A 19,553-nucleotide genomic window follows, 5' to 3' on the forward strand; every position below is an offset into this window, starting at 1 on the left:
AATGTTTTATACTGGTTGCACTGGGTATTGTTACAACATAATTTAATTAAATTTTACTTAAGCTGGTGAAATTTGAGCACAAAAGTGAAAGATATGTTGTTCCTTTAAAAACAAAGTGAATGTTTTGAAAAGATTCATAAGAGAAGAATCTATAGAAAAACTCATTAAATGACATTACACTGCTCACAGTAAGTTTAGAGCCTTATAGAGAAACTAGGCTGTATGTAAAAAGAAACCCAGAGTGGCAAATGCCTTAGGGAAGGATGACATTAAGAGTCCAGAAGTTGGGAGGAAGAAAATTACTTTGGCTTGCAGAATCAGTGAGTTCCATCTGGAGAATTTGATACATGAGCTGGTCTCTATAAAGAAAGAAATGATAAGGGGCTAGGGTTGTGGCTCAGCGGTAGATCACTCGCCTCTCATGTGTGAGACCTGGGTTCGATCCTCAGCACCACATAAAAATAAATCAACAAAATAAATAAACAAAATAAAGATATTGTGTCCATGTTTAACTAAAAAAGAAAGAAAGAAAGAAATGATAAGATGCACAAAGATGATTCATTCCAAGAGGAGCGAAAGATATAAGTAGAGTCATGAAGGGTAAGGCTTGTGTTTGTCTGGGTCATAGACTTTGCCATAGATGGCAAATATAACTAGGTTTCAACTAGTTATATTTGCCATCTAACTTCCAGGCTTCTGAGGTATCTGGTCAGTGTGAAAATAAGATACATATTCTTTTCATTCACAGTGAACCCGAATGGTCTGTAGTATGTTTAAAAAATGAGAACTTTCTATAATTTCTAATAATGCCGTATGATGATTTCTTCATTCATAATTTCATTAATTTTTTTCTTATTTCCTTAAGGGCTTATAAACTTTTTAATCTTAGCTATTTTATATTATTTTTTGTTCAGCAATGTATATGTTTTTTTTTGGTCTGCAAAGGACATGTATATTAAATTAATTTTTGGTGAAATATTAATTGTAGAATTATTGATTATGTTTTAAAGAACTCTGATTTTTTAAAAAAGACCCACAGAAAACACTAACCATTTATATTATAAATATACAATCTTGTTTGTACAAGTTTACAAACTTGTTTGGTGTTTTATGCTTTAAAATATGTTTTTCCAAGTTTGTAATATAAGTAGGATTATATGTGACTTTCCCATTGTTATGTTATAAAAGTTAATATTTATTACAATTTAAAAGATTTAGTTGGGAAAAAATTGCCCCTTATTTTCTCTTGTTTGAAATACTTCCTGTCAGTATACTGTGATTGCTTGAGAGTAGAATAAAGTATGGTGCAAATCTAATGTATTGTTCATAATTATATTGCTATGAAGAACTTTAATGTTACTTTAACTACTGATCAGAGAAAGGAACTACCAGTTCTGAGGATATAAATCTTGATCCCAATAGAAATGAGTATAATAGTTACAAATCTTTACTTTTGATAAAAATAGTTTAAGTATCCATTTAGCTTCTTTCAGAAGTGTAGTTTTTTTTTAAGGAATAAATGAGAGTACAATTCAAGACAAAGATATTGATGATGAAATAAGGGGATTTATTATTTTGACAGCTCCACTTTGATAGCTAGTCATTTCTCTCTTTAGAAATTTCAATTCAAATGTATATATTTCCTCTCTCTTGTTTTCTCACTTACAAAATGAGAAAAAAATTAAAATCACAAAATTTAAAAAATTAAAATCTTTCCATTTATAATAGTTGATTTTCAATAAGTTACTGGTTTCTATAAGCTAAGGTGAAATGAAAAGAAAGAGATAGAAGTTGTACCTAGGAAGAGTGATCAAGGCCTGAATGGTAAACATTGAGATTTTTGACATTATCATCATATTTCAGACCTGGTCCTTCTTTTTGGAATGACTGAGAGTAGAATAAAATATGATACAAACCTAATGTATTGTTCATAATTATATTGCTATGAAGAACTTTAATGTTATTTAACTGTGGATCAGAAAAAGGATTACATTTTCAGCACATTTAATGAAATTCATATTTTGAGAACTGATTTAGACAAATACTACTCATAAAAAATAAGTGTAGAAAGTAGAGTATCAGTTTAACAGTTGAAAATAAGAATACTACCAGCAAGTATACAAGAACATCATTCAAAGATCATCACATTCCCTCCCTACCATGTAAATGGGGTCATGGACACACAGTGCAAATATAAATTAGTTTATTTAGGAAAACATTGACATGGAGTAGTAGAGCACACCTAATCCTGTAAGCTCTTATCCCACAAAGAGTGATACTTATTTGGGGCATAGCTGGACTACTATGGGAAGGGAAGGGCTTCTGTAGAAGAAAGATACTTATATAATGTCCAACTTATTTATAAGAATGAGAACATGGAAATAAAGGACAAGACAATTTTTTTTTAAAGAGAGAGAGAGAATTTTAAAATATTTATTTTTCAGTTTTCGGTGGAAACAACATCTTTATTTTATGTGGTGCTGAGGATCGAACTCAGCGCCCTGCGCATGCCAGGCGAGCATGTTACTGCTTGAGCCATATCCCCAGCCCGAAGACAATTTTGTCAGAGAATACTGGAAACAAATAAAACAATGGAAATTCTAGAATTGAAGACTATAATAACAAAATAATAACACACTTCATGGCTTTATTAAGCAGTTTTGATATAGTTGAATACAGATTTAGCATACTGGATGTTAGATTGGAAGAAACAACACAATAAATACAAATAGAATATAGTGAGAAGTTTTAATTTATGAAAAATTGGAATCTCAGAGGAAAAGAGAGGCCATGGGACAGGATCAGTATTTGAATAAGGAGTATGAGAATGTCTCAGAAATGATGAAAGACATTAATCTACAGATTCAGAAATCATACACATTGGATAAGATTCTTAAGGAAGTGAGAGTAACTTCAGAAAACTAAAACAACAACCAAATCTTAAAAATAGTTGAGGGTTAGTAGGAGGAAAGTTTAGATTACTTCAGAAAAGCAACAGTTAGACTAAAAGTTAATTAATCAATAAAAACAATGGAAGACAGAAGTCAATGGAATATTTTTAAAGTGCTGAGAGAAAATAGCTAACAATCTAGAATTTTATGCCTTAAAATATTCTTCAAGATGAGTTATGGGGCTGGGACTGTGGCTCAGTGGTAGCACACTTACCTGACATGTGTGAGGTTCGATTCTCAGCATTAAGTATAAATAAATACAATAAAGATCTATCAACAACTAAGAAAAAAATATTTTAAAAAAGAATGAGCTATGAAGCTGGGCACGGTGGCACCTGCCTGTAATCCCAGTGGCTTGGGAGACTGAGACAGGAGGATTGCAAATTCAAAGGCAGCCTCAGGAAAAGCAAGGCACTAAGCAACTCAGTGAGACTCTGTATCTAAGTAAAATACAAAATAGGGCTGGGGATGTGGCTCAGTGGTTAATTGCCCCTGGGTTCAACCCACAGTACCCCCCCGCCCAAATCAATGGTGGTTGAATGAATTTTGTCATTTCACCTGAAACAGAAACTTCATGGGTTAAACACTAATGANACCAGAAAATTCACTCCAGAGGACATACTAAAGAGAATGCTTCAGGGAGCAGGAACATGATTCCGGATAGAATCTTAGAGAAAAAGGAAGGAATGAGGCACAATAGAAAGGTTCATTATCAAGGTAAATGTAAATCAATATAGACACTTTAAAGTAATTACATTACAGTAAAAGTAATTATATCTTATGAAAATGAAATACATTTAAAGACAAAATATATGATTACAAGGATGTATAAGTTAATATGAAAGTAATTCATGGTACTTATATTGTCTAGAAAGAGGTAAAAATACCAGTCCATGTTGGACATTAACAAATTAAGGATGCATGTTGTAATTTCTAAGATAATCACTAAATGAACAGAAAACAGAATGTAACTGACAAGCTAACAGAGGGGGAAATGAAATAAAGTAAAATATCTAATCAAAAATAGGACAAATAGGGCTGGGATTGTGCCTCAGCAGTAGAGTGCTCGCCTAGCATGGATGGGACCTGGGTTCGGTCCTCAGCACCACATAAAAATAAAGGCATTGTGTTGTGTCCATCTACACCTAAAAAATAAATAAATAAATATTTAAAAAAATATTACAAATAAGGAGAGAAGAGGAACAAACTAGAGGAGTGCAAATAGAAAACAAATAACAAGGTAGCAAATTTAACTCCAAATATGTTGGTAATTATGTTATGTTTAAAAGGACTAAATGCTCCATTTGAATTGTCAGAATAAATTTTTAGAATAATTATATGCTGTCCATAAGAGACACATTTAAAATGTAAGAACATAGAAATAATAAGAGTAAAAATGAAGAAAAGATATACAATTTAAACATTAGTCAAAATATAGCTGGTATATCTTTGTTAATAATCATATCAAAGCTTTATTAGTATCAATACTTTGATACTTTAGGTAAGAATCATATTTACAGGTAAAAGGAACATTATGATTAAAATTAATTTTTTTCAGAATGATATAGTTTTTCTAAATTCATTTATATCTGCTAGTGTAGCTTCAAAATATATAAATCAGATGTTAATAGAACTACAAGGAGAGACAAATCCATAATTGTAGTACAAAATGATAACACATTTCAGTATTAGAACAAGCAGACAAAAAATATCACTAAGGATAAAAAAGATTTGAATAACACAACTAAAAAGCCTGACTTTCTTGACACATATAATACATTGCTGAAAAAATGGAGGATTTAGCTCTTTTCATGAATACAAAAACTGTGTGTGTGTGTGTGTGTGTGTGTGTGTGTTTACTGGAGATCAAACTCACACATGCTGGACAAAAACTTTAACACCGAGTTATATCCCTAGTCCCACAAACACATTTTTTTTTAAAAATGACCATTTAGCCATAAAGCAAGTCTCAATAAAGTTAGAAGCAAATCTTACTACAAAATAAACTTTCTGATCACAGCACAATTAAACTAGAACGTAAACTGAATGCTGTGGCACTCACCTATAATTCTAGCTACTCCGGAGACTGAGGCAGAAGGTTCACAATTTCAAGACCAGTCTGAGCAACTTAGTGAGACCCTGTTTCAAAATAAAAAATAAGGGCTGGGGATGTGGCTCAAGCTGTAGCACACTCGCCTGGCATGCGTGCGGCCGGGATTCGATCCTCAGCACCACATGCAAACAAAGATGTTGTGTCCGCCGAAAACTAAAAAATAAATATTAAAATTCTCTCTCTCTCTTTAAAAAAAAAAAAATAAAAGGGGTTGGGGATATAGGTTAGTGGTAAAGTGTTGGAAAATAACAAAAACAAAAACAAAACAACCTACAAAAAAACCAAACAAACAAATTAGAACACACTAACAAAATATAAAGTATCCTCATGAATTTTGAAATTAAGAAATATATTTTTAAAGAATCTATGGGCCAAATAAGAAATCACAAAGGAAATTTAAAAACTTTTGTCATTAATAATAAATGTCATGTATCAAATTTTATGTGACACATCTAAAATTGTATTTAAAGAGAAGTGCATAGCCTTGACTTTACATGTTAGAAAAGGAGAAAGTTTGGAAATTAATGACATAATAATCTTTCTCAGGAAAGTAGAGAGATAACTGCAAATTAAACTATTAGATAAATTATTAACTAGAAAGCCTTACAATGAAGAAAACTCCAGGTCCAAAGAACTTCACCAATAAATTCTACCAAATACTTAAAGGAGAAATATATAATGCGATCCATAACAAACTGCCAGAGAATAGTAAAGGAAGGAATACTTTTCAACTCATTTTATGAAGTAATATAATCTTGATACAAAAATCTGTCAAGAACACTGTAAGAAAGGAGATTTCAGAACAGTAGATCAATATCATTCATGAACATAAGAGAAAAATTCCTAAACATAGCATTAGAACCAAATCAAGAACTACATAAAGAGTACAAAATATTACAGCTTGGTGAGTTCAGTTCAGGAGTTCAAAGTTGGTTTGACATCTGCTATCAATTGCAATAGTTCTACACATTAGTAGGGTAAAGAAAAATAACATGATCATCTCCATAGTTGCACAAAACCTTTTTAATGCTTAGTTTTTAAAATCATGTCTTATCAAGTACAAATAAAAGAAAACTTCCTCATTAAGATAAAGGTTATCTTCAAAAGGAGCTTTTGATGCTCATCTCTAATTTTAGTCTATTCTTTTCTTGATCTAACTCAGACCTGCTGAACCTTCTTACCCCCTGTGAAAGGGGGATGAGGAAAGAGTCATTAGATTTGTTTCACCTCACTCCCTGAGATAAATAAATCTACTTGGGAAACCAAGTGATAAATCAGAAGGTTGCATTGTGAGAATGCAATCAGAGGGGAATGGATGTAGCCAATATTCTTTATGAAAAGCTGTTGAAAACACTGTTATTGCGGAGTAAGAAAGTCCCTAGAGCATTTCTGAATAGTGTAGGGACCATGCCTCTTCTGTTAACTTAGTTCATTATATCTTTAGATGGAGTATAATGTGAATTCTTGGGCTTTGGATTTACATATGCTAATATAGTAATTCTGATTTCTGTTGGCTGTCATTCAACTTTGTCTCTCAGTGAGCCAGACTGTTTATTCATATGTATATTTTGCATATCCTGTGACCTTTTCCTAGAATAACCTCCCCATCTTGATTCCACCTTCTCTTCTCATCCATTTGGCAGACTCTTCAAACTAACTTAAGCACCTCTCCTGTGTGAAGTTTTCCCTTCCTTATGTCCTTATTGTAGCTGGCTTGTTTTCTGTAATAATACTTATTATACTGTAATAATATTTTCTATAATAATACTTATATACTATTGAGATGTTTAGTTATATCTCATTAGATTTGAATTTCTTAAAAGAAGATCCTGTGTCTTCATATTTGTGTTTCTACTATCTATACTTAATAAAAAGTTTACTAAATGCAGAAATAATGACCAAATATAAACTCAAAAGACAATGCCAGTGACCTACTTCCTCCTACCATGCCTGACCTACCTATAGTTAACACCTAGTTAGTTCATTAGAATTATTAATCCAATAAAAGGATGAATCCACTGATCAGATTTCAGTTATCATAATCTAATCATTTCACTTCTGAACATTGCTACATTGGATAACATGTTTTCAATATATGAGCTTTTGGGGGACACTTCATATCCAAACTACAACAGTAGTGTGCTGCCTTCTTATGACCACCCTTTGGATACTCTGCTCAGTCTTCCTGAACTCATTCTAGCTAGTAATGAAAACGTCTCTGGTTGAATACCCTGAATTTACAATCAATAATGAACTCTAAATTGAATTTATAATTGCTTTTATAATGCTACTACAGTTGCCGGCATTCTAAATGCTGACTTCTCTGGTGCTAGTCATAATTTTAATTTTTATTTTTATCCTATTTCCGTTAAGTGACAGGAAACAGGGAGGGAGTAATATGAGTTGAAAATTCTCAAGAATAATATTAATTAGGTATGGAAAAGAACTTGAAAAAACAGTTCAAAATAAGATTCAGCTGAGAACCAAGATTAATTACTAATTAAGTTCAATAGTTTATTACTAAAACAAATAAGGGAGAGTAGAGTTGCCAGGAAAATGAAGAAACTAGTTCTTCCCACTATTTCTTAATCCTTTGCACCCATGACATGTGTAGAACACACTGACATTTACCCAACACTGGGGTGAATGGATGAGGCTGCCTGTTAGAGCAAGCTAGAGGCTGGGGGTATGGCTGTCCCAGGCTCCATCTGACTGTGCTGAGAGCTGAGAGCAAGATCTCAGCATACCCCAAACCCCTTTGCAGTAGACTGTGGGGGGACTCTGAAGTTAAACAAGGGAGTATATGATATACCTGCAATGGCTGGCAGTCCTGATCCTCAGCCAAACCTCACGTACAAGGAAGGTTCAGAGCATAAAATTGTAGCACTATTCCTGGGAGGAAAGAGCGCTTGGAGTTTTCATCTCCAACTTAATGTTCATGGAATAATGGCAAACACGACCAATTAATTGATCAGGAATGATAGCAGCAGAAGGTTTGAAACTAAGCCTTGAAGGGTAGATAGTATTTAGATGTGAAAAAGAAGTGGAGTGTGACATTGGAATCGTATTCTAAGTGGAAGAGCCACAGGGGTATCAGAAGGGAAATCCTGATGAGGGAAGGAGCTGAATTTAATTCAGCTGTTTTTGGAGTTTGAGGGATATTGAGTTATTCTGGCCTGGGATATGTTATTAAATTTAATATCCTGACTTTAATTTTTGAACTTTATTTTGTATACATTACTATTTTTGGTGTAGATGGCAACATTGATCTCTATATATTTTAATTTCACATTAATCCTTTACCCTTTAATGCTAAAGTGTATTTACTTATTATTCTATTACTATAGTAATATATAATTATTGATATTTATTATTTACTCTAGGTTATCAGACCAAGATGAAAAGGGCAAGACCAAGCAAGAGTGTATCATATCTGACCCCTCCTTTTCCATGGTGACAGTTCAACGGGAAGATAGTGGAATAACTTGGGAGACCAATTCAAGTAGATCTTCCACTCCTTGGGCCTCGGAAGAAAGTCAGACATCTGGTGTATGTAGCCTGGAAGGATCAACTGTGAATTCTCCTCCAGGAAACGTTTCCTTTATTGTGGATGAAGTTAAAAAGGTTCGGAAAAGAACTCATAAGTCAAAGCATGGGTCACCATCACTGCGTCGGAAAGGCAACAAAAAAAGAAATTCTTTAGAATCTCAAGATGTTCCAGCAAGTAAAAAGGACAATCCTTTAATTTCAGAAAGCCAGGCACTAAACACCGAGAAAGAAAAGCTATCTTCTGGCATTTATGATAAGACAAGAAAAAAGAAAACCACCTCAAATACACCTCCTATTACTGGGGCAATATACAAAGAACACAAGCCCTTAGTGTTAAGGCCAGTCTACATAGGAACAGTACAATATAAAATTAAGATGTTTAATTCGGTTAAAGAAGAATTAATTCCTCTACAGTTTTATGGAACGTTGCCAAAGGGTTATGTAATTAAAGAAATCCATTACCGCAAAGGGAAAGATGCATCTATTAGTCTAGAGCCAGATTTTGACAATCGTGATTCTAACATAGTTTCTAAAACAGGCAAATTAGTAACCCAAAGCATAGCTGAGGATAGAGTAAAAGAACTTGCTCCACCCTGGAGAAGTGCCCTCTCCAAAGGATCAAAGTCCCTGACTTCCTTGTTCAGTTATGAAGATCAAAAGAAAATTTACAGTGATTCCCTTCAAAATGCCACATCTGTAAGGGAGCACACAGATTCCTCTTATTCAAGTAATGATTCAGCAGAGAGAGAAGTACAGTGCAGGCCTCCACAATCAGTGCCACAATGGCCAAGCGATGAAGCAAAGCCCCTAGTGGAGCCTTCCTCTCTTCCACTTGATATATCTGCAAGTATGTTCCTGGAAACAGCAAAGGAAGAATTTGAGCCTGATTCACAAGAACCCATAGTTTCAGAGAACAATGCTTCAGTTTCACCAGTTTTAGTGGATGAGGTGAAAGAGGAAAACATGGATTCTACTAACCATTCCATTTCAGTGGAGACAGTGAAGGATTCTCTGGAGACAAGCTCACTAGGTCTGGCACCATCTATCCAGGAAGGTTTTGAGCCAAACAAGGAAGATCTAGGCTTGACTTCACTAGAAAGGTCAGAACCAGTCTCTGAACGACTGACCCCTCCTCTTCCCAGCTTCCAAGAAGAAAAGGAAGACCATGTGCCTGAGCCATCCATGTCACTTCCAGAACCTGTAGTGCTACAAGAACCAGAGAAAGAAGAAATAGAAACTTCTCTGCCAATAGCAGCTATCCCTGAACCTGAAGATTCTGATTTAGCAGAAGAGATTATAGAACTTGACTACCCAGAAAGTCCAGTTGTTTCTGAGAAGTCCTTCCCACCACATTTGTCCCTTGAAGTGGAGCACAAAGAAGAGGAGCACAAAGAAGAGGAGCACAAAGAAGAGGAGCCCATTCTACCATTACTGGTAACAGCAGCACCTGAATATGTCACTTTGTCTGAGGAAGAAAGAGAAGAACATGAGTCTGTTTCCACTGATTCTGCTTTTGTGTCGGAGTATTCAATCCCACAGGATTTGAACCATGAACTAGAGAGGCAAGGAGATGAGCTAGTTTCTCCATCCAGTGTAAAAGCCATGTCTGAACATGAAGTCTTGTCAGAAGAAGAGAATGAGGCATTTCAGCCTTATTCCCCAACTTTGGACTCTGTGTCAGAGAGTTCTCTCTCGCCATCCACAGCTGGGATGACTTATGAGTGCCAGGCCCCTCTGTTTTCAACAGTTACATCAGAACACACAGTCCTATCAGGAGATGAGGCCTCAGAAAGTGGACATCATACACCAGATTCCACATCTGCTTCTGAATATTCAGTTCCATCCCATGCAACACAAGAGTCACTGAAGGAAACAGTTGACCACAAGTCTCCATTAGAATCAAAAGGTATCTCTGAGCACACCATTTTATCAGAAGAGAAGAAAGACACTGGACCATATTCCCCAGATGTGTCCTGTGCATCTGAATGCTCTCTCCCATCCCACACAGCTGAGATGGCTTCTGAAGGCCAGGCCCCATCACTTTCAGTCTCTCCATCTGTGATCCTATCAGAAGAAGAGACAATAGAAATGCAGCGGTATTCACCCTCTTCCACATCTGCTTCTGAATTTTCAGTACCCCCATATGCAACACCAGAGCCCCAGGAGGAAGAAATTATCAACATATCTCCTCTAAATCTAAAAGGTGCTTCCTCACCCATGAATTTATCAGAAAGAGAGCAAGAAGACATTGGACCTTTTTCTCCAGATTCTGCATTTGCCTCAGAATTCTCATTTTCACCCTACACAACTCAGGAAGCAGAGAAAAGACAATTCGAGCGTGATTCTCCAATGTGTTTAACATCACCATCTGAACACACTATTTTGTCAGATGAAGACACTGAAGAAACTGAACTTTTTTCTCCAGATTCAGCATCACAAGTTTCAATCCCACCATATAGAATCCCAGAAACAGAGGCAAAAGACATTGAGCCAGATTCACTATTAACTGCAATGTCTGCTTCAGGTTACTCTTCCTTTTCTGAAGCAGATGAGGAAAAGATTGGATCAACAGCTGCTACACCTGTACCTGAGAATTTTGACTCATCACAGAAGCAAAAAGATGAACCTTGCTCTTTCACATCTGCATCTGAAGAATCGAGCCTGCCACCTTCAGCAAATAGAGCAGACGAAGCAGAAATCAATCCAGATGATCAAACAATCTCAGCATCTGTATCTGAATATCTCATTATGGCACAGCAGTGGAAAACTCAAGCATCTGTGCAGCCCGAGCTGGAAGATTTGGTTCCACCATATTTAACCAGTGGATTGGAGAGGGGAGAAATTAAGACAAATTTGTCAGCAGCTACAGTTCCTGCTTCTCCACCTGCACAGTCATCCATGGCAAAGGAAGAAACAAAACCTGTTTTGCCAGCATCTCAGTGTTCGGTTTTACCTGACTCAGTCCATGAAATTAAGAAAGAACCGGAACCTCAAGCATCACTCACTCTAAAGACTGCAGATGAACAGATGGCTTTGTCAAAAGTCAGAAAGGAAAAAACTGTGCCTGATTCTCAAGAAGCTACAGCACATGTATCAGAGGATCAAAAATTGGAGCCTCAGCCTCCAAATGTTCCAGAGTCTGGGATGAAATATTCAGTTTTTCCTGACTTGGTAGATGAGCCAAAGAAGGATGTTAAACCCAATTTAGCTTCAACTGTGACTTCTGAACTAGAACGGAGAATGTTGTCAGAGAATGAGCCTGAAGCAGTAAAACCATCTTCACCTCTAAAAGAAACATCTATATCTGGATCGGAGGTTTTATCTGGAGTGAAAACGGAAGTGAAACATGATTCCAAAATAACAAGTACCACCAGAGAGCTTCATTCAGCCTCATCGGGAGTAGAAAAGGAAACTGAACAGGGTGCTCCCGCACCAGCATTTTCAGCTTGGTCAAAAGAAATGAAGAAAGAAACTGAACCCAACTCTTCAACAACCATCACACCTGTAACTAAGCTTGATTCAAAGTTAACCAAATTGGTAAAAGAAGAAATCCTGACAGATTCATCTCTTGCCACCCCTGTAGAATATCCAGTCTTAACAAAATTAGGAGAAGGTGAATTAGGAAGTGGTTTGCCACCATGTGAAATGTCTGTAGATGAGCATTCAGTTCTTAAAGAAGAAAAGGTAGCAATTAAAAGTGCTTCCTCTCTCACAGAAACTTCTTTATCCAAAGGCCTGGCTTGGTCAGAAGCAGAGAAGGAAATTAAATTAGATACACCTCTAAGTGGATCCTCTATTGCAGAGCATTCTATTTTGTCAAAAGTTGAAACTCAGGAAGATAAACCTGGGTTGCCAATATCCAAAATGTCATCTTCTCAGCTTTCAGATGTATCTAAGAAAGCGAGGGTAGAAGACTTACAAGATCTCTCGTTGTCTACAGTCCTCGACTCTGAACATTTGGTTTCATCACAGAACAAAAACTCTGTGTCTGCCTTGGATGGGTCAAGACCAGAACCTGTGCTTTCGCTGCACCTAGGTGGTGAGATCAAGAAAGAAGCCAGACTTCCTTCACCACAAAATGTGTTACCTGTGCCCAAACATATAGTCCCCAAAGGCGAAAATGAGGAGACAAGTTCTCCCAAGTTTGAAAATATAGTGCCAGTAGATGTAGCCTCAACATTACTAACTCTCAAAGAGGATGAGAACAAACAGGCAAGGGAGACATCTTCTACAGCCCAGAGAGACTTCCTGCCAGGAAAACAAGATCTGGCTCCAGCAGAGCTCCTTTTGGAGACTGAGAAGAGAGACGAGCCACACCAATTATCAGAATTACCAGATGCCAGGTCAGAATTCACAGGTGGTTTAGGTAGGCAAAGTGAATCCACAGGATCAGAACCAGTAAAATCTCTTATAACTGAATCAGAAGATTCTGTTTTCTTAGAAAAGGGTCTAGTTGAGCTTAGAAGCAGAGGAGAAGGAACTGAAAACAGGGAGCTTCATGTGTCTGCTACAGAACCATCAAAGATTGCTTCTTTTGACTTCCTTGTAGAACAAAAGAAGCCTGAGAAAGCACTTCATTCAGATCAAGCTGTTAAGTTGCCTGATGTGAGCAGCTCTTCTGCAGATAAACCAGATCTGGGTGTTAAACAGTCTTCATTTATGAAAGAGAATTTGCCTTTGGAACAATCAAAATCATTTATGACAGCTGAGCCTCCTAAAAAAACAAAAATGAAAGAGGCCCTAATTTCTCCAAAGGATGATAACTGGATGCTGGAAAAGCCAGAAAATTTGGCCAGTCAACAAGAAGAAAGAATATTAGAATCTGTGCAGCTGAATTCCTCTGGCAGCAATGATCTCATGACAGAACAGCCCAAGCCTGCCCCATTGGATAAGGATCATACATATGAAATCGGGAAGCAGGTTCTGCTACATTCTATGGAAGAACCTCATGTGTCTTCACAAGAAGGAGTATCTACTCTAGATACTTCCAGTGGTAATAGAGAGACCTTGTTGACTACACCTTACTCAACTGAAGAAATAAAGTTGGCCCAAGAACCCAAATCTCTAGTTCCGGCTGAAAATGTAGAGAAAAACATAGCAGAGGGGAGACAGATCTATTCTTTCATGGGGAGGGAAAGTTTGATATTGGAGAAAGCAAACACAGAATTTTCCAGGTCTTGCAAAGAAGATATTCAGGAAGAAATCAAATCACCTCCTGAAAGAACCCTCCAGAAACCAGTGCCTGCCCCATCTGTGGAACAGGTGAAGACAGAAACTATCCCCTTTCCTGTCAAAGCAGACCATTTCCCAGAAGAAGTCAGGGAACCTGCACCAGGCAGTGAAAAAGAAGCACGTAAGAGCCCACCTCCTTTACTTGGAGAGAAACCATTAGAAGAATCAAAATTAGTTCAGCCAAAGATTGTAGATAATGCTAGTGAGGAAATTAAAGGAACACCTGAAGTGAAAATACCTACTCAAAGAAAACCTGTCCCCTCAATCCCAGTGAGTAAAGAAACTGAACTCCCAGAGACACCCGAGGTGACACAAAAGCTTCCTGAGAAGCCAAAGGCAGTTGAACAAGGCCTTCCGGAAGCAAAGGAAAAGAAAGGCATTTCATCTTTCAAATCATGGATGTCTAGTTTATTTTTTGGATCAAGCACTCCAGATAATAAAGTTGCTGGAAAAGATTTAGAAACTCAGCCAACTTCCTCTGTAGAAAAAGCAGTGACTGTTTTAGAACCTCAAGGTACAATTCCTGCTGATTTCAATGCAACTGAGAAACCAACTGATGATTCATTACCAGAGGTGACACTTAAAACTGCTGAAGAATCGAGAGGTACCTTAGTTAAATCTCGTGAAGGTCAAGACCTAAAAGAAAAATCCACATTTTTACCAAAGGTAGAAGTTTTACAACAGCCAAAACCCAACTCTGAGGTGTCTACTGAAGATTACAGGAAGAAAGAGGTTTCGGACTATTCAGAGAAAATGGACATAAACTTAAATACTTCTGCTGGTGGTGAGGAACATTTTGGAATTCAAGCCTATTCCCCCATGCATGAGAAATCGGTTATGGCAGAAGCCAAAAATGTTCCTCTTCATGTTACTGAGACTAAAAAAGAACAGAAGCCAGAAATCTCGCCTCCATCTAAGTGGAATATTTCTGTTCTTAGGGGAGATCCAAGCAGTGATCAAAAAGAAAAGTCACTCTTTTCATTTGATGTAGTAGATAAGATGCCACAACAGCCAAGATCTGCTTCATCTGACTTCACAAGTCAAAATATCACAAAGGAATCAGAGAAGCCAGAGCCAATAATTGTGCCAGCAGAAGAATCAAAAGGCATTTTAATTGATCTTGGTGAGGACAGACTGAAGAAAGAAATGCCAAAACCTACTTCCTTGAAATGTTCTGAAGAGGAAATGAAACTCAGGTCTGTTAGCCGATTGGAAGAGAAAGATAACTTAGAAAGCAGATCACTTACCTTGGCAGAAAAGAAGGAGTTGGCAGAAAAGCAAGAAAGCGTGGCTCCCTTAGAGCTTATAGAAAATAAAGAAACATGGGAGGTACCAATGGTGCATAAATCTAGACCTATAAAATCAGAAGAATCAAAAGCTGCTGTTAGACTAGAGCACATCTATCCAAATGAAGACCACAAGGAAAGGTCCTCTGTTATTGTTGGTTCTGAGGAGGAGAAAGGAGAAGAAAAAGTAAAGCAGGCACAAGTATTACTAGAAGAAAAGAAGCAGCAGGAAATTCAGCCTTATTCTCTGAATGTGGCCAAGTCTATGCCTGAAGAATCAGCTATCTCTTTAGGTAATTCCTTGGCTGAAACTCAACCGTTTTCATTCATCAAAGCAACATCTGCTATTGAAAAACCAGAAAGCATACTCTCAGAGGCTCACCCAGAAATCAGGGACAGAAAGACAGTAGAAACCCAACTATGTCCATTCGAAGACAGTGAAATTTTGGTGGAGAAAACCAAGAGTTTCTGCCCTGTGGATCTTCCTTATCAGGATGAAATGGGTTTTCCTCCTCAGGAAGGAAACCTGGCATTAGAAAAGTCAAGCAGGGACATGACAGGTCACAAAGAGGAAAAGGGACAGTTCTCACTGTCAGAGCTACTTAAAGGTGGCTCAGTAGATACCACAGAAGAAAGTATGGAGCAAGGCTCTTCATCTGAAGACTCTGAAAGGACTTTAGAGAGTCCTTCTGAAGAAACAAGGAGCTTAGAAAAACCGCCATATTTGCTCTCATCTGTAAAAGCACAAACTCTTGTTTCAGAAGCTTCTCCAGAAATTAGCACAGTGAAGAAACAGGAAATTCCATGGTCAGAATTGACTCCAGAGAGGCCCACAGTTCACACTATTCAAACATCTAAAGATCACCCAGCCCAGGTGCCTAAACAATCTGTTCTTGTTTCAAGGGGTCACTTGGAGACTGTGGAGGATACTCCTGTAAATGTACCACTCTCTTCACCGAGAAGTAACTATGCTCAATTTATAATGAATGCAACAACAACCAATGCTGATAAAGTGGCCTCTACTAAAGAAATGTCCAATGAACCTGAAGACATATATGCAAAAGATGAAAAATTGACAGTAACTAGTAAGCCAGCTGGGCTTTCAGAAGATCAGAAGAGTGCCTTTAGTATCATTTCTGAAGGCTGTGAGATACTGAATATCCATGCCCCTGCATTTATTCCTTCAGTGGATCAGGAAGAAAGCGAACAAATGCAAGATAAGTTAGAATATTTGGAAGAGAAGCCCTCACTCAAAACCATATCCCTCCATGATGAGAGCGAGGCAGTTGCTCACCATGAAACATTAAGGAGCAGGTTAGAAGATTCTGATGGGAAAGTTACATCATTGAAAGAAAATGAACAAAAAGAAACTCATAAAACAAAAGAGGCAATATCCACAGATTCAGAAACTGGTGATTTAGCTTTTATTCAACCCACAATTCCCAGTGAAGAGGATTATTTTGAAAAATACACTTTGATTGATTATAACATCTCCCCAGACCCAGAAAAACAGAAAGCTCCACAGAAACTAACTGTTGAACAGAAACTGTCAAAGGAACCTACAGGAGAATCTCTCTCTTTTCCAGGAAGTTCACAGGAAAGTGCCCCAGAATATGATTTGGTGAAATTAGATGAAAGTTTTTATGGCCCGGAAAAGGACCACAGCAAATTATCTCACCCAGAAATGCAAAAGTCTTCAGTTATCCAAAAACCAGCTGGTGGGAATGTTTCAAAGGACATAAATAGAGATGTGGACTCCAGGTCACCTGGGGTTCCTTTATTTGGTGAAGAGGAAGGAGTTTTGTCAAGAACCCAGATATTTCCTACCACTGCCAAAGCCGTTAATCCTGAGCTTCTGGAGGAACCACCTGCACTTGCATTTTTATATAAGGATCTTTACGAAGAGGCAGTTGGAGAGAAAAAGAAAGAAGGGGAGACAGCTTCTGAAGGTGACAGTGTGAAGTCTGAGGCATCATTTCCAAGCAGAAATTCTGACACTGATGATGGCACAGGAATATATTTTGAGAAGTACATACTCAAAGATGACATTCTCCATGACACATCTGTAACTCCAAAGGACCAAGGCCAAGGTCTGGAAGAAAAACCAGTTGGTAAGGATGATTCATACCAACTGAGAGCTTCAGAAGGGGAAATTGGGGGAAAGTCTGGAACTATTTTAGGGGAGAAGAGTCTGGAAGAAGATAGGAAGGCTGTTTATAGGGAAGAAGAAACAGTAGACCTTGTGGTAGCCCTTGATGATGTAGCGATGCAGAGCAAAGCTCCTGTCACTGAGGAAGTCAGAGTGGTTACCCAGAAGATAAGCTATGCAGTTCCATTTGAAGATACCCATCATGTTCTGGAGAGTGTAGATGAGTCGAGCAGTCAGGGTAATGAGGCAGGAAATGCAAGTGCAGGGGTCAGTCTGAATGTTCCAATCCAAGTGTCCTTCCCAGAGGAAGAATGTGCATCTGGCACAACTTATGTTCAAGAAACACTACAGGAAGAACCTAAAGTACAGGTCCCACCTGAGCCATGTGAAGAGAGACCCCGTGGTAGTCCTGTGCAGGATGAGTATGACTTTGCTGAATCCCTCAGTTATGAAGTGGTTAGTCAAGATGTTTTATCAGAAGAACTGTATACGGAATCCACCTGTAATCCACCTGGAGATGTGTTATCTCAAGGAAAGGAATCATTAGAACACATCGGGAAATGTGAATTTGTTAGTGAGGTGGAACAAAGTATGTCTGCTGAACAGAAAGAGTTGGGCAGAGAGGGAAGAGAACAAGAACAGTTATCATCAGATTTAGTAACTGAGAAGGCACAAAAGGAAGCAAAGAAGTCCCAGATTGACTCATATTGCTACACCTGCAAAAGCCCAATTTCTGCAATGGACAAGGTTTTTGGCACCCACAAAGACCATGAGGTTTCAACTCTAGATACAGCTATAAGTGCTGTTAAAGTAAGTCAATTTCAAAGTATACAAATGATAATATATATACATTCAGTTTGTTTTCACATTTTCTTAAAAAAATGACCAATAAACTGGGCACAGTGGGCATGCCTATAATCCCAGCTACTTGGGAGGCCGAGGCAGGAGGATCACAAGTTTGAGGGCATCCTGGGCAACCTTAGTGTCTTAGTGAGATGCAACCTTAGTGTCTTAGTGAGACGCTGTTTCAAAATAAAAAATAAAATAAAAGGTCTGGGGATGCAGTTCAGTGATAAGAGTGTCACTAGGTTCAGTTCCCAGTACTGCAAAACAAAATAAAACAAACACAATACAACATTTGATATACTCATCTTTAGGCAGAATAGTTAAGACTGAAAGCAAACTAAGAATACTTTTGGGCTGAGGGTGTATATCAGTGGTAGAGCACTTGTTTAGCATGTGCAAGGCCCTGGGTTCAATCCCAGCACTGCAGGAAAAAAAATACTTCTCCAAGAATTTAGTTAAGATTGATTTTTCAGATATTTTATTTGGTATATACTATGTGCCAGGCATTTTTTCTAGGTTTTAGTGATACAAAGAAATAAAATAGGGTCAGGGTCACTGCTTTTGAGAGCTTGTCATCTTATAGCAATTATCCTAATATCATTAAAAATGCCAAACAGTTTTAAACTTAAAAAATACACCTTTGAAGAACTAGATGGATGCATAATGTAATCACAGCTACCTGGGAGTTGGAAGCAGGAGAATTGCAAGTTCAAGGCCAGCCTGGGCAATTTAGAGACTCAGTCTCAAAATAAAAATTAAAAAGGGGGCTAGGCATGTAGCTCTGTGATAAAGAGCTTGCCTAGCAAATGGGTTCAATTCCCAATATCTCAAAAAAGATATTTATACATATGTATATACCTTTAAGCATAAAACACAACTTATTTTCTATCATCTATAATATCATCCTTTAAAAATATACATACATATATATTTCATGAGCAATTTTGTTGTAAGCTTTATATAAATACTCAAGACAGATTTTAAATTCTGATTTTCTCTGTATTTCCTGTTTGATTTGAAAATTTGTGCTGGAGATGTAAAACCTTTTCATTCTTTTGGCTGTCTGTAGCACTCTAATGTTCTAGGTAAAGTCAGCCATAACATGTATCCTTATGTATGTGATTATAAATACTCCATTTCCCCCGAGATGCTGTTGGAAATCAGCTTTATGTTTCAGGGCTCCCATCTACTTTTCAGCAGCCTTCTAACTGGTCTCCCTGCTCTTGCCTCTTTAATCCATTCATACCCAGCAGCCAGAATGACCTTAAAAGCAACAAATAACAACAAAAAGTAAGAACTCACTGTGTTAAATTTTTTTATATACAGAATGCCTTTTAATCCTCATAATAACTCTATCACTGTCATTAATTTGAAGGTAATAAAATGGGCTCTGAGAATCATGATGTTGGCCCAAGGCCATGGGGCAG

The 19,553-nt window shown here is 37.4% G+C and overlaps 1 protein-coding gene across 3 annotated transcripts in view; it reads left to right on the forward strand.

Annotated features, from left to right (window-relative positions):
• The window catches only part of Cmya5 (cardiomyopathy associated 5), an 83,778-nt gene that overhangs the window by 25,333 nt on the left and 38,892 nt on the right, over window positions 1–19,553 (forward strand). For 2 of the 3 annotated variants that reach the window (XM_048800192.1, XM_015497843.2), the window contains exon 2: window positions 8,448–18,090. In XM_048800192.1, coding sequence (XP_048656149.1) covers window positions 8,448–18,090 — 9,643 coding nt within the window. The remainder of the gene's footprint in view (window positions 1–8,447; window positions 18,091–19,553) is intronic. The other variant, XM_048800191.1, reaches the window with a different exon arrangement.

This window comes from Marmota marmota, unplaced genomic scaffold (genome assembly GCF_001458135.2).
Source record: "Marmota marmota marmota unplaced genomic scaffold, marMar, whole genome shotgun sequence".
NCBI classification, from domain to species: domain Eukaryota; kingdom Metazoa; phylum Chordata; class Mammalia; order Rodentia; family Sciuridae; genus Marmota; species Marmota marmota.